Source organism: Athalia rosae, chromosome 5, assembly GCF_917208135.1.
Source record: "Athalia rosae chromosome 5, iyAthRosa1.1, whole genome shotgun sequence".
Classification (NCBI taxonomy): Eukaryota; Metazoa; Arthropoda; class Insecta; order Hymenoptera; family Athaliidae; genus Athalia; species Athalia rosae.
The window spans coordinates 637,799-652,465 of record NC_064030.1 but is presented as its reverse complement, the minus strand read 5'-3'; the positions used below and the strand labels follow the sequence as shown (position 1 = coordinate 652,465).

At 41.3% G+C, this 14,667-nt stretch overlaps 1 protein-coding gene across 1 annotated transcript; it reads right to left on the bottom strand.

The window, feature by feature from the left end:
- Positions 1-311: 311 nt before the first annotated feature.
- Positions 312-14,258, bottom strand: LOC105694133 (paired mesoderm homeobox protein 2A-like). Its single transcript, XM_012414512.2, has 4 exons — positions 14,120-14,258; positions 11,692-12,122; positions 9,548-9,741; positions 312-1,850 (listed from the first exon to the last, which is right to left on the bottom strand). Exons 2-4 carry the CDS (start codon positions 12,044-12,046, stop codon positions 1,458-1,460), a joined length of 942 nt encoding a protein of 313 aa, XP_012269935.1. The 5' UTR covers positions 12,047-12,122; positions 14,120-14,258; the 3' UTR covers positions 312-1,457.
- Between the last annotated feature and the right edge of the window lie 409 nt (positions 14,259-14,667).

The following is a 14,667-nucleotide window of genomic DNA, read 5'->3' as shown; positions in this document are numbered from 1 at the left end:
CTACTATTATTATTACTATAATTATTATTATAAATATCAGCAGTAATCAGTAAATTTTCGAACAAACATTACTGCAAGTACAAACTGATTACACACATACCCACCTAATTACCCATGCTAATGTCATGTACGTATATGACAGAATTTCTCAATCGTTATAGCGTCTAATACCCGTACACGTGTATTAATGGTCGCGACATATTATTATTATTAAATATTATGTAATTTCGACTAGAGAGAAATGTTATTTTGAATAAATATTTTTGGAAATCTTAACGTACAAATTACGCGGACTTTGACGCCCTATTATAATGATTATATGCGTATATGCCCTTCGATCACGATTTTTTCGACATTCCGTTATTCGGTATCGGTCATATTTGAGCTTTTCTTTGTTTGTTTGTTTCGAATTGAATTTTTTATCTCGTTTTTTTACGACTACAATTGTATCGGATATATAAAGGGCGATAAATAAATAATTATTTTTCATTGGTCTTGTTTCGCAAACGTATCGAGATATCAATCACAAAAATTTTGTTTTCTTTTTTTGCCTCGAAAGAAAAGAAAAAGAGTTATTGATTACATTTTTTTCGTGCTTCTATATGATATTGTAATTTTTATACCGCTTCATAAGCAGGTATGATGTAACGTCACACTCGTTCATTTTTTGGTAAGGTAAGTGATTAATTTGGATGTGGTGTAAAACACTAATTTTATATATTTATAGCAACAACTGTACAAGTTCCAGTCACATATTAATGATATAATAATATTGTTTTTTTTCCCATTTGACGATAATAATTCATTACATGGAACCAATAGAAATTTTTCAGAGACGGCTGATATGTATATAGAATTAATAGGGATGGAAAAAAAGAATTTGTAATTTTCTTGCTGGTGAATTACAAGAATGAAATGAATTTATTAGGTCTGTGTGCGTCGAGCTTCGCGGTCTGTGCAATGTTGCGGTTTCACCGCAGTCTGTATAAGGGTGATTGTTGTTCACTCGAGTGATTGAACTTGGGGACGAGAATCGAAAAGTGAAATAAGCCACGTGTTGGCAGATTTCGACCCCGAAAGAGGGGAAATCGTCGATAAAGTCTACCATATAAGTATAGAGCCATCTAACGTTCTATCCGATTCATTTATAAAGCAATGTTAGTAAAATGCACATCTTTCTGGAATTGTATGATATTGATTTGCGAATGAAAATGAAATATAATGGTTGAAAACTTACCAGTTCCCTGTAGACACCAAACGAATTTGAAATCTGGTAAGTTGTGGCCGTAGTTGATCAAAAAGAAAAACGAACAAACGGACAATCATTGATCCTGAACCACTGCGGAAAATTATATCCATGTATCCGAAATACCAACCGCCTCTGATGATCGCTTACGTTCGTCGTCGTACATCTATTTACAAATAACCTTCGACAGATTCGTAAGGTTAAACTAAGATTAGTAAAGATTTGCTGTTTTAAGAGGCAGTGGATCAAGAAGGTAGGGCGGTAGGGCTGTTGAGAATGGCCTTGGGCTGCATGATCCCCAACTCCCTCCACCCCCGCCACGAAGTATTGGCGAAGAATGCAAATCTCCAGGTCCGTCGTTCGAATGTTTTGAGTTTATTAAGTTAGAATTAGATATCGGTTTTACTTCGGCAACGGAATGGACGCTGTTTGAATTTCCCGGAGGCGTTGCTGGGCTCCTTGGGGAACGTCCTTCTGTCTTGACACTTCCGGCAACTGGGCTCGATGCGCCGCTATCACCTCCCACGCCACTTTGGTTCGTTGATTTTTGCTGAGCTAGTCGCTCCTGTTTCCGAAATTTGGCACGTCTGTTCTGGAACCACACCTAAAAGTAATAATTCATGAATTTCTAGTTATAGAAAAAGAATCCAAAAACGAGCAACGAATCGGGTCTAAGTCCCTGAAATTGTTCATTTCGTGCTCGGAAATCCTTTTCTGGACGTCAAATTGATCTATTTGTAAAATCGATCGAGTTATGGTCAATTTATCCATCCAGAAAGTGAAAAATCAAGGATATCTCGATGAGAAAAATTCGTACCTCGATTTGCTCAACGGATTCATTTTCCTGAGGTCAAAATACGTAAGAAAAGCATATTAAACCCAATTAAAAAAAAAACGATCTATTTTTGCTCAAAAATAGATTTTTTTTTTGGTTTTTCAAGAGTAATCTCACCTATAATCAGAGTAATCATCAATTATTCGCTGTTGGGAGCAGAAAAATTATAAGACATATCGATTGGTTTTAGTCGTAGACCCAATTTGTTTCGTCGCAGTTCATGCATGGGTCGAAATATTCGGATTTCTCAATTCACCAGCAAACCCGAGCTTTGCTGGAGTCAGCGCAGCCAGCAGCGTAGCGCTTTGTTGTGAGACGTCACCTTCGGGGCTCAGCAGAGGTGACGCCCCACAACAAACCGCGCGTCCGTGGCTACCTGACTCCAGCTAAGCTCGGGTTTGCTGGTGAATTGAGAAATCCGAATATTTCGACCCATGCATGGATTGCGATAAAAACAAAGTGGGTCTACGACTAAAACCAATCGATATGTCTCAATTTTTCTGCTCCCAACAGCGAATAATTGATGATTACTCGATCGATTGCATGAATAGATGATTTTGGCTTTCAGATTTGGATTCCTGAGCTGATTATACGTGAGATTACTCTTGAAAAACCGAAAAAAAATTCGATTTTTGAGCAAAAAATAAATCATTTTTTTAATTGGGTTTAATATGCTTTTCTCACGTATTTTGACCTCAGGAATCCGAATCTCGAAGAAAAATTGATCTATATCTGAAATTGACCGAGTTATCGCCAATTTTCAGCTTTTTGGGGTCAAAAATAAAAAATTCATTTTTTAGTCTATCTTAATGTAATTTGAGCTCAGGAATCCGAATGTGGAAGAAAAATTGATCTATCTGCAAAAATGACCGAGTTATCCCCATTTTTTCGCATTTTTTACCATAAAAATGGAGATATCTCGAAGGGAAAAAATCGTAGCTCAATTTGGACAACGGATTCGTGTTCCTGGGGTCAAAATACATAAGAAAAGTGCCATACGATCAATTTTAAAAAATAAAAATTTTTGGCCAAAATTTGAGATTTTTCCAAGGGGTACCCCTTACGATTTTTTCAAATTTTGACCAAAAATTTTTATTTTTTAAAATCGATCGTATGGCACTTTTCTTATGTATTTTGACCTCAGGAACACGAATCCGTTGTCCAAATTGAGCTACGATTTTTTCCCTTCGAGATATCCTCAAATTTATGCCAAAAAATGCAAAAAAATGGGGATAACTCGGTCATTTTTGCAGATAGACCGATTTTTCTTTCGGATTCAGATTTCTGAGCTCAAATTACGTTAAGATAGACTAAAAAATGAATTTTTTATTTTTGACCCCAAAAAGCTGAAAATTGGCGATAGCTCGGTCAATTTCAGAGATAGATCAATTTTTCTTTCAGATTTGGATTCCTGAGGTCAAAATACGTAAGAAAAGCATATTAAACCCAATTAAAATAATGATTTATTTTTGCTCAAAAATCGAAAAAATCCAAAGGGGTGTCTCTTGGATTTTCTCCAATTCTAGGCTAAGAAATGATTTTATGAAGTATCTTTACTTATTTCGAGTGCAGGAATCTTCATCTATCACATTGATCAAGTGATCTCCAATTTTTTTGCTTGTCGAAGCGGAAGAATTGAGATTTTTCGGTTTCTTACAGTCGCGAGGTAAGTGAAAGAATTTGTATTTCCTCGCGATACGATATTGGACTGAATCTAAACTTTTTAGAATGGTATAGAAGACTTATCGAAATGAAATGCACGTAAACACCTCCCGCGCACTGATTGTGTTCACCCTATTGTTCAGTTCATCGTTGACGCTATGTAACTATAAGTGCGTACAGTATTCCAGCAGACAAGTGGTGGTGGTGTACCTACATCGTCGTAATTGGCTCTATTTGGCAAATAAAATACATAACAAATAAAACAAACGAAACGGTGGTGACCTGCATGTTAAAGTAGCGGATTTATTTGCTTTACCGTTTGTCTGACCAGGCGTAACAGGGTTTATACTCCCCTCAATCCCGCCCCCAGGTCCCTTGCCCTCTGTATATATTTCTATATGGCAGCAGGTATAGCCGAACGTACACAAACACGTAGGTATAGGTACACCTATATATCTCGGAAGGTGAGAGAGGAGGGAAAAGGGTGATATTGATAAAAGGGTGGAGGGTGCAAGCGGAATGGGGTGAGTAAAACGAGCAGTATGATGAACGTGATTGCCTTTTCCGGAGGACAAACACCGCTATTAGATTTTTATCAACTGCTGAACGTGCCATTCTCTCCTCTCCGCTCTCTTCTCTCTCCATCTCTCCATGGAAACTGGTTTCGAATGTACCGGTATACCGATAAATTAAATGCGTTGCAAATCCCATTGTTGTTGCGAAAATCGTTGATATATTCCTATTGTTATACCTGCAGGACTACATTTTTCAATTGTACAATAAATAGTGCAAAAACAATATCGTACCTGCGATATCGCATATTTTTCACGATGAATAAACCTCGTCACTAGATACAAATATACACAATGTATTCCACCCTCCTCGTAAATATAGGGTAATTTATGTACCTGTTACTCCGCATAAGGAGGCTGCGAATTAACTCAACGTTGACACATGCGTCTGTTTGTACAACCGGTGGTCTACTGTTGTATATTCATACATCGCGTATGATATACATGCACATGTTATAAGTATGTACAGTGAGGAAAGAATTGAGACCATCCTGGGTGTTAATGTTAAATAAATACTCGGCTAAATAAAATGTAACAAGGCAAAAAGGAGGGAGGAAGAGGGAAAAAGGGGAATGACAGATGTCCTTGCCTCAGATAAATATTTAATCGCTGCTTTATTTGGGGTGACGTTCAACGCCGGCCCTTGTTCCGTCGAACAAAGCAAACACCAGGACATCTGCGCCACGATCGCGAGAAAAAAAAGATCCAACCATTGCAGGAATTTTGATAACTTGTGTCGCAATGCGAGGGAAAAAGAATTCACCTCATTTATTCCAACGTTTCGGGTGATATTCGGGTGACGCTTTCACAGGGGATGTTGAATTCCAGGATTCATGATCTTTTTTATTTCTATTCAGGATGTGCACACGGCGATTCGTCTCTAATCTGTGCAGATTATTTCGTTTGATTGCCGGACGAATGTATGCGTTTTCGTTGATTACGCCCCCACGGATTGACCCAACCCGAATGAGGGCATTACGTACAGAGAATTTTTTGTCGAATGAAAAAATATCACATACGTTAGCACCATTTCCCTGCTCGTTAACGCGCTCGCTCGATGGCTCCGCATCGTACGCCCAGCGAAATTTAAATTCGCGATCACTGCAGAGATGCAGAAATAATTTCGGAATGCGCACGCTAATTGAAGTCAAGGGGGGGATACGAAAATAAGAAAAAAAGAATTACCGAGTTTCCCTTGATTGTACGAACTGTAGTACACTACTCATTTACATTATTGTTATTGTTGTCGTTTTTGTTAATAACATTATTCTTATTGTTATTATCATTTTCGAGCACCTTTCGAATCTTAATTAACCTCCTTTGGCACGGCCAAACTCATTACTTGGAAGAGTTACTTACGCGATTCTACATTAATCCATGTTAAGACGAGCGGAAGTGTCTTACAGTACTAACTTATCCTCCTTATTTCAACTGTAGTGAAGACGAATTTTCATGTCACAAATAATAAATTTGATACCGTTATAATCGTAACAGGTATACCTACGCGCTGGAAAATTATACCCCCGTTGCTCAACACCCTTTGGCTATGAACAATTACGAAGGTATACGCACTGAAATACGCAGCCATGTATCATAACGCTATTGCATAAATTTCATTAATTGCTTATTCTGCACTTGCAGCGATTCACAGATTAAAGTACTACTGGATAACGATGATCTTTGATCTGTAAGTTTATAGAACGTTAAAAAAAGAAACGCAATAAGTGGGATTTGAACCATCCGGCAGGTGACCGCGATCGAACATCAGGGACTAATGTGTATTGTATTCGGGCGCAAGGTCAATCGACATACTCAAACATAGGTACACCCTTCGTCACTATCTCGAGGGCGAAACCACAATTGTTGACGTGACAAAGGCGAGTCTACGAACATACCTTATAGAATGAAAGAGAAGAATTCCATTGACCATTTCGAACGCTCCAAGCTACGCACTGTAGTGTAGATGTAAATTGAGCAACGTGAGTGAAAATTTTTGAATTGCCTCTCACCGGAGAATGAGAGAGACGTTCGCCCGAAGCCTTCACACAGATACCGTTATCCTACTGGCTCCGGTATCGGTGGTTGTGGATGTAGATTGTAGGGCTGGGTTTTGGTTGGTCCTGGTCGAAATGATACTCAGCAGGACAGTTTTTAATCACTGTAAGTGGATCTACATAGCTCTGGCAATTACCAGGGTATACGTACGCTTCTGTATGGCCCCCTTGTGTATCAGCCACCCTACCACCCTGCAGACCCTCCGCCATTTCCACCGTCTATATATACCGAAAACCTTGCTCTGCTCGCTTTCTGCCGGCAAAACTACCTCATTCCCATCAGAATCATCCCTCCCACCCTGCTGCAACAAACTGAACACGCTGACTGGAACATCTTACTTATAAGTTCATTATACATATTGTATTTACGTCGACTAACGCTGAGTTTTTTTTTCGTTTCCACTGTTGATATTGCGTTACAGCTACGCGCGAATTCGTGAACGGTACGAGGTTTTAGAAACACGTTTTTCCTACGATTTTATAATCCATAGTGGTCCATAGTGGGGAAAAAATACAAATCATTCATTCGCTGGGTGTAAATGTGTAGTCCGAAGTTTGCGGCGTACCTGAAGAGTACGTGATGTGTAATCAGCTAATTAGGGTGACAATGAAGACGACGTAGCGGCACGCGTTACATACAGGGTATACATATTATACATGGCCCACTACAAGTGAGCAATTGTCTCCCGAGGGGAACGAGGGATGAAAATTCTACACCGTGACATCGTGCAGGGGGAATTGTTTCGTATCTCTTTGTACGCATTATAAGTACGTATACCTAGATGTATAGTTGCACACGTCGTATTTGCATTCATAGAATAAACGGCTACCCGCTGCGTGCGAAACATAACTTTTGGGATCTCACCTTATCGTGATCCTATGTGTTACGCATGGAGAAGATATACGTCCCGAATCACTCCGTTGCGAGAATTACAATATCCATTAACGCCCGAGGAGTGAACGAAGAAAATCATAACACGTTGTATACTTTGATTTACGATAGGTACGATCAAAGGGACACGCTTATATTTTATTTGCATCCAGAATACGATAGGATTCGAACTTGGTCGATTCTCGTTGAGATTCAGCGCACTCCGCGCAGTGGCACTAAAAAACTGGAATACGTCAAAAGTTTTTCCCGGCAACAAGTCGTTGCTTAAATAGCGAATCGTTAGATTATTAGCTGGTAACGCTCGGTATATTTGGAAAGATGGGTAAATGTGTGTATAGCGTTACATGCGGCATCGACAATTCACATGTGAATTATAAAGGTGGAACTTTTGTTATAAAACTGGATTGAATAAAACATACCACGAGTTTTTATGTACAGGTACACCTAATTCCCTGGGGCCTTCCGTTCGCAGGGGTTGAAATTAAGCGAAGCTAGTTCAAGGAAACCGAGAAAGAAAAATACAAACGGATGAACTCGGGAATAAAGGATAGAGTCAATAAGTATACAGTACGGCGGCGATCTGAAGAAGGAGCAAGGTAAAAGAAAAGAAGGATATGCTTCTGTCCCTTCTTTCATTGCGAGGAGCAGCCAGCGATAGTAAGAAAGACAAAAAAAAAAAACCGATAAAAAAAGGAGGGGAGAATTTATGGAGCGGTAGCGCGTTGTGTGGAGAAAAAACTAAGGCGAGCTTTCGAACGAAAAGTAAGAAGTGACACGAGAACAGAGAAAAATATTTCTGCTAACGAAGAAAACTCTGAAAGCCAAACCCTGAGCCAAAACTCGTAGCTACCTCCCTAACTGAGGGAAACTGACGCAAAATGAACCCAGCCAAACTCGCTCGCAAGTCTAGCCGACAAGGATAAACGTCAAGGCCTACCTTGGTGGTGGATACGCGGTTGCTTCCGAGCCCGCAAACTACTAGAAAATTGATTGTTATTCAGCGCTTAATTACACGCAGCCTAATTAATTACAATAACCTACTGCTGCAGTGTACATAAAGTGGTCACGTATTCAAGACCACCTACCATAGCCCGCAATCTCCTTTGGGGGCATCGCTTACGATTGTAGACCCTAACCGCATAATTCGCGTGATCATCTTTGCCCAGGCACTGAGAACACTCAGATTGAAGCAATAAGAATCGAACGTTACGAAGCAAGGAAACGAGTTGTTGCCCGACGTTCAGCGAACATAAAAAATATGGGAGTTTGTTCTAGACGGTTTATCAATGATTCAAAATCATCTTTACGTCTCGGGTCTAGTCCTCGGTGTAACCGGTAATAATTCAACCAGATGGACGGATCGACTCTTCATCGTCGTCGGTCGATTGACACGATAACGAATTTCGCGCCCACAGCTGGGTTCGAATAATCCGAGTCAAGATGAACTAATGCGAGATAACGTCTCTGGAATCCACCCAATATAAATCATAATTCTATGAAACTTCACCGAATTTAGACCCTCGTTCAGTTTTGAATCATTAAACGCTGCAACCAGCGAACGCTTGTGCTGCAGATTACATCCTACAGCAGCGATTATTACTTCCAAAGGTCATTGAACAGCTTTGTCCGATTCATATGACTATACTTCATCCCCGATCTCATAATAACGCGAACTGCAATTTGCACCGCGATGAGGAATCCGCGAGTTATCATTCGACTTGCACCTGTTTTTTTAAATTTAGGATTGTGGGTGGCAACTCGAAATCAAAAATGGGTACAAACATAGTTGATATCACGATGCAAAGTGTCGTTTGTTTTTACGTAATTTAGCGATGAACTTTTCCAGCTATGGCTGTACACATGAATATTGCGAGATAAAATTTTTGGAATCAAGGCTGCGCGCATGAAAGGTGAGGCGATTATTTGCTATAGAATCTCTCGCTCCCACGAACAGCAAATAGCATCGGATCGCATCGCATCGCATCGCTCACGTTCCCTTTTGGTCGAAGGGAGGTGAGTGGCCGTTATAATTGCATTATACCATCCCGTTTTCGTCCTCATGGGCACTTCGTGTGTCACGACTTGACGGATTAAACTGCTCAGCGTTTCTGACGCATCATCGTATGCCTACATATTTTTTCATTCTTCATTTTATTTAATCTTCGAAATAAATGGAAACGCTGCTTTCCCCCCATAACATACGTTATGGGATAATTATTACAAGTTGAATAATTCCCGAAAAAATCGAGTCAATTAATTTTAGATAAACTTTGACATAATTCTTACCTGTACCCTCGCTTCCGTCAAGTCTATTTTCATCGCAATTTCCTCGCGTGTATAAATATCTGGATAATGAGTCTCCTGAAAAGCTCGTTCGAGTTCTTTTAGTTGTGCGGAGGTAAAAGTTGTTCGTATCCGACGCTGCTTTCTCTTTTCAGCCAGACCGTCGTGACCAGGGTAAGTTTTGTACCCCAAACCACCTGCGATGGCAAAAGAAAAAAAATACTAATGAAATTATTCAGATGGTAAAATGAATAGATAATATGGAGAATGTGTATAGAAAAACGGAAGTTACGAAGGTAAGCAAACGAAAGAGGAAACGAGTGATAAGTTTCATCGCGCGATTAACGTGATGCATAAATCCGAAGTCAGAGTTGTAAGCTGTAACGTCTTGGTTGCGAGGGACGCTTCGGCGAGGGCAAGAGGAGAGGGTCGTGCACGATCAGAGAGAGGACCGCGAGGGCTCTGCGAGGGACGTAACCATAGCAATGACTGAGAGCTAACCATCCATCGATTTTCACTGCCATCTTGTCTCTCTCCTCTACTGTTCGCCGCTTCGGTTAACTCCTCGCGGAACACGTCGCGATGCGCACCGTGGTCGCCATAGAGATCTGCAAAAGCCAACCAACTCTCCTACAACGTAAAACTCCCGGCCGAAAAGCAGCGACCTGTAGTCTGGTATACGACCGCGTCGGGGGTGCGCACCCCCCGAAGAAAGAGGTGGAGGATAAGATGAGCAGACTCTTCACGGAGAAAAGAGACGCTCAGCGAGAGGGAGATCATCGGATGGAGGACTAAAAAGGATCCACCGCTTTCTTCTTTCTTACAATTAGACCAGACCTCCGTCCATTGTTTCTCTAACTCGACTTCTCTTTCATTCCTTCCATTCTATTCCAGCTCAAACTCCGCTCACCGTACCCAAGTTCAATTATTTTTTGTTTGCAGTTTGATCAAACTCCTAAATATCTAGGAGACAATTTTCTTAATTGTTAAACTGTGATTCGAATTAAGCGAATGTTCGTATTATGAATCAATGTCGTTTCGAATTTCTAATGCAGCGCTAGCGGATGTAAGATCGGTATCGGACATCCTATGAATTTATTAACGCCGGCAGTAAGATATTCACGACGACGTTGAAATATTCGATAATGTCGCACGATCCCACGTTACATTATCAAATATCTTCAAGGCCCGAGTGTTTTCGGATCGCACTCTCTGTTACAATGCGGTGCGAAATGTGAGTTGCAAAATCTGGGGAAACTTATTGCTCGGAGATCACTAGAACATGCGATATACTCAGAAGCTGTGCACTGACTACATTCAGAATCAGACATTCTCCCCTTCAGGGTTCTTATTCTATACAGACTCGAGTAACCCTCAATCTCTTCGCAGATAAGCTGGCAGTGCTTGCTAAATTAGGATAAATATAGGCGAAATCTCTTCCCTGATCGTGAGTTCCCACAACGAACAATTAAATCTTTAATACAGGCCTACATATGGTATGATATTGCATGTGTAGTTGATCGACGAAACAATATTCGTAAAAATCTGGACCCTTGCAAATGATATTTTCTCGTGATTCTTCGCCGAATAAATAATAGACGAATAACATATAAAGAGAAGCGAACAAATAAGTGGAAATACTTGTTGTAAAGCCGGTGCTTAACGGATATTGAAGATATCACACTACACCGAATAGTTTTTATGTATCTAACAAGATTATAAAGGCTCGATGCCCTCTGGGCGTAGTGCCAATTTTTTTATAACGAACTCCCTGTGATTTTACCTTTTTCCCCTCATTAATATATAGATTTCCATCGATCTAGCACTAAATAATCACGCGGACACGCACGTTGGAGATTAAAAACTAAAAATTGACGTTTAAGTGTTGGTAAATTTATCCAGCCGACGGCGTGGCGGAAAACGATCGTGCGTCGCTGCGATGAAAAAATTTGCAGAAAGACAAGACTTTCTTCACGATCACGTAAGTGAAGCGTCGCTACATATTTGGGATATGTCAATAGATTTGGAGAATTTAACAAGCAAAGATCAGGTGATTTTTTATGTACAACTGCGATTACTGTAATTGGAAATTATAAACATGCTTACATATGAAAATAGTAACTGATGATGAATTTTATGTATCTCACCTTGAAGGTTGATAGCCGAGGGGAAGATGGACGCAGCATGACGATGGACATCCTGACTTCGTGCTGCCATAACAGAGCATGGGGTAGCGTGGGCTCCGTGATGCCCATGAGCGTGAGGATGAGCTCCATGATGCGGTCCTAAAGGCGTCGCACTCCCGGTACCGGGGGTACCAGTGTTACCTGGATATCCAGCAGCTCTAGCTGCCGTGTAACGATAGGCAGCTTGGCTCATTTGCGAACAGGAACTCAGATCGCCGTATCCACATTGCATCTCACTAGCAGCAAGGGCGCAACTTGAAGCTTCGAAGCCTGCAGCAGCTGCGGCTGCAGCTTGATTCAAGTAAGAGTAGTCCATCCTTCGGTATAGAACACTTCCGGTTACCGTTGACGACGATTACGTTTATCCTCTTGCACTACCGAGATGTTGTATACTAAAAAATTCGATTCGTCCGCATCAAAAAATTGGTTGATGTTCTCACGATTGTCCGTATTTTATATTGTACATGTATAGAACAAAAACGAAGCGTGATGAGTAAGATTTGGAGTGTACGATTCGTTTGTATTTTTTTTTAATGCAATTTAGTTTTTTTTTTCTTTTTATTTTGCGATGCGAAAACGTTTGCCGATTTAACGCGATCCGGAGAAGGCTGACGCCAGCCCGGCGCCCCGTCGGGCAGACCTAGCGGTCGACTGCAGGTAGCCGTGCAAGTTGTTAAGAAGCGTTGAATAAGGGCAGAATAAGACCTTGGCCACCGGGCCACGAGGAGATGTAAACCTACCACCTCTCCGCTAGCTGTAGAACCTCGCGAAGGTATAATCGGATCAACGATATCAAATTATTGCGATTATCCGTGATAGCGAAGTTTTTCGTCCCGCTAAGAGCACCCGAGACAACCGACTGGTGGGTTTCCTCAAAATCAAATGATAAGCTTAATTCAATAACGCGAAAAGGGTGCGCAAGGGCGTGGCAAACCTTCGAGAATGGCATGGCTTCGGATTCCCTAGACGTTATCCGATTCGTTCACAACGAGTGTCCACACCCCCGCGTCCAACAAACGACGAGCTTGAAGCCCCCGCTGTTTAATACCCCTAGAGCAACCCCCACTAGATCCAAACGACCGCCCACGATTTCCCCCACGACGAACCCTCCTTTCCCAAAATACCCCCGAAGCATCCCGCAGGATAAAACTCGGGGTTACCACCCCCGCACTCGGCTACAACATCCTCCTGCTGCACATAGCGACAAACGGAGTGATGGAGGAGCCCCGAGCCAGGCAGAGGTACGCGACCACCATCATGTTAAAATGAACGCAGCTATCATCCGACGATGCCTAATGTCTTGAACACACAACCCTTGATTTCACGATCAATTGTAGTAAGTGACCCCCCCAGCGCGAGCTCTCGCAGGCACCCACGACGATACGCCGCTCTTCAACTTATATTCTCTCGACAAAACTATGTTCGAAGTTTAAATAATGTGCTCGGAGTATAAAAGATACGTAATTATTAGCAAATACCGGGAGTGAATTATTGATGAAACTACCAGCAGCCGAACGTAAACCTACCAAATATTGGCTACATAATTCTGGTTAAGTACGTGAAAATAACCGTTGCGGATATTTCGACAATGTGTATATCAACTTTCATTGATCATTCTATTTCCAGATGCCACGAGCTACTCTAATAAATTGACAGGATTTGAAGAGTAGTTGAATGATTTATAAGTATACGATATACACTTCTGCGAGCCCTCATTCCTTTCTTGCAGGTGTCAGTTTTGGATGAACGTATGTTCTTGTTGTTGCTGTTTATTATATTCCCCGCAGCCAGTAGTCAATAGTACGCCTATTTTATTATTATTTGGCTTTCCCATGGCGACCATGGAAAACTGTTATCCACGTTGAAGAATGAGTGGAACGTACATCTGACCTGAACAAAAAAGTAATTCGGCCTGATGGAGGAATACAGAACCAATTTAGTAAGATCTCTCTTTAGTCCCGAGGGACTGGACGCATACCAATCCCTGATACAACTAATATTTCAGACAACTTTTGTGCATTGAAATTCCAACTCGATCAAACTTCAGACATAAGAGACGTTTTTGACCAAGCCGCCTACGTGTACGCAAAAAATTGCAAAAGATAGAAGTGATCATCGAGATCAATAGTTGCAAATAATAAAAATACCGACCTCATCCATGAAAAACGACCAAATCTCAAAATTATTCTCTGGATACTTTGATTTTATGGATACCCTTACAATACCAATCGCGTAAAAATCGCCAATAATAGATCCATCGTATTATACCTTTTTTTTTTGTACAAGAATCATGTGCAATGCTGGATAGCGATGAGTTTTACTGCAGGTAGACGGTGAGGATGAATTTTTCCTCCCCTCGCCCTCCTTTTGCCTCCCTACCTTCACTTACCCCGAGGGAGTAACGGTGCGACACTTGTATTCCACTTGTTCTCACGAGTCGATTGCCTCTCCCGCGTTGCACCGACGGTCGTCGGACTTTCGTATGTGCGGAATACGGGAAGGGATTCCCATCCCGAGGGACTAACGGCACACAACGCGCCACACGCCATAGCTCTGATGGGGTTCTCCGTGCGCAAATTTTCTCTTTCACTCTTACGATCGCACCATACATGCCGAAAGCTGGGTGGAAGAGAAGCGTGATGCGAGGATGCTGCAGCAGCGGTCCGCTACATATGTCCTTGATTTGTCCGGAGAATAATATTCTCCAGCAAAGTTGATTAAATATTGGTTAGTACTCACCCCCGTACCGCCATACACTTGACGCTCCATAGGAATACAATTTAATATCTCTGAACGCGGTTCGGATTTCCACCAGGCAATTCATCTTCGGATTCTCAGGCCAGATAGTTTTCATGTATGTACGTGTATCTGTGATAGTTACGTTCGGAGTAAGGATTATAAAAAACGAAATTTTCAAGTGGTATAGCAAGTGTCAAG

Excerpts from the sequence above, each read along its gene's own strand:
- LOC105694133 (XM_012414512.2), bottom strand. The coding sequence starts at position 12,046 with ATGGACTACTCTTACTTGAATCAAGCTGCAGCCGCAGCTGCTGCAGGC. Across the intron at positions 9,742-11,691 it reads CTCGGCTATCAACCTTCAAG|GTGGTTTGGGGTACAAAACT; the intron begins GTGAGATACATA and ends TTGCCATCGCAG. Across the intron at positions 1,851-9,547 it reads TGACGGAAGCGAGGGTACAG|GTGTGGTTCCAGAACAGACG; the intron begins GTAAGAATTATG and ends TATTACTTTTAG.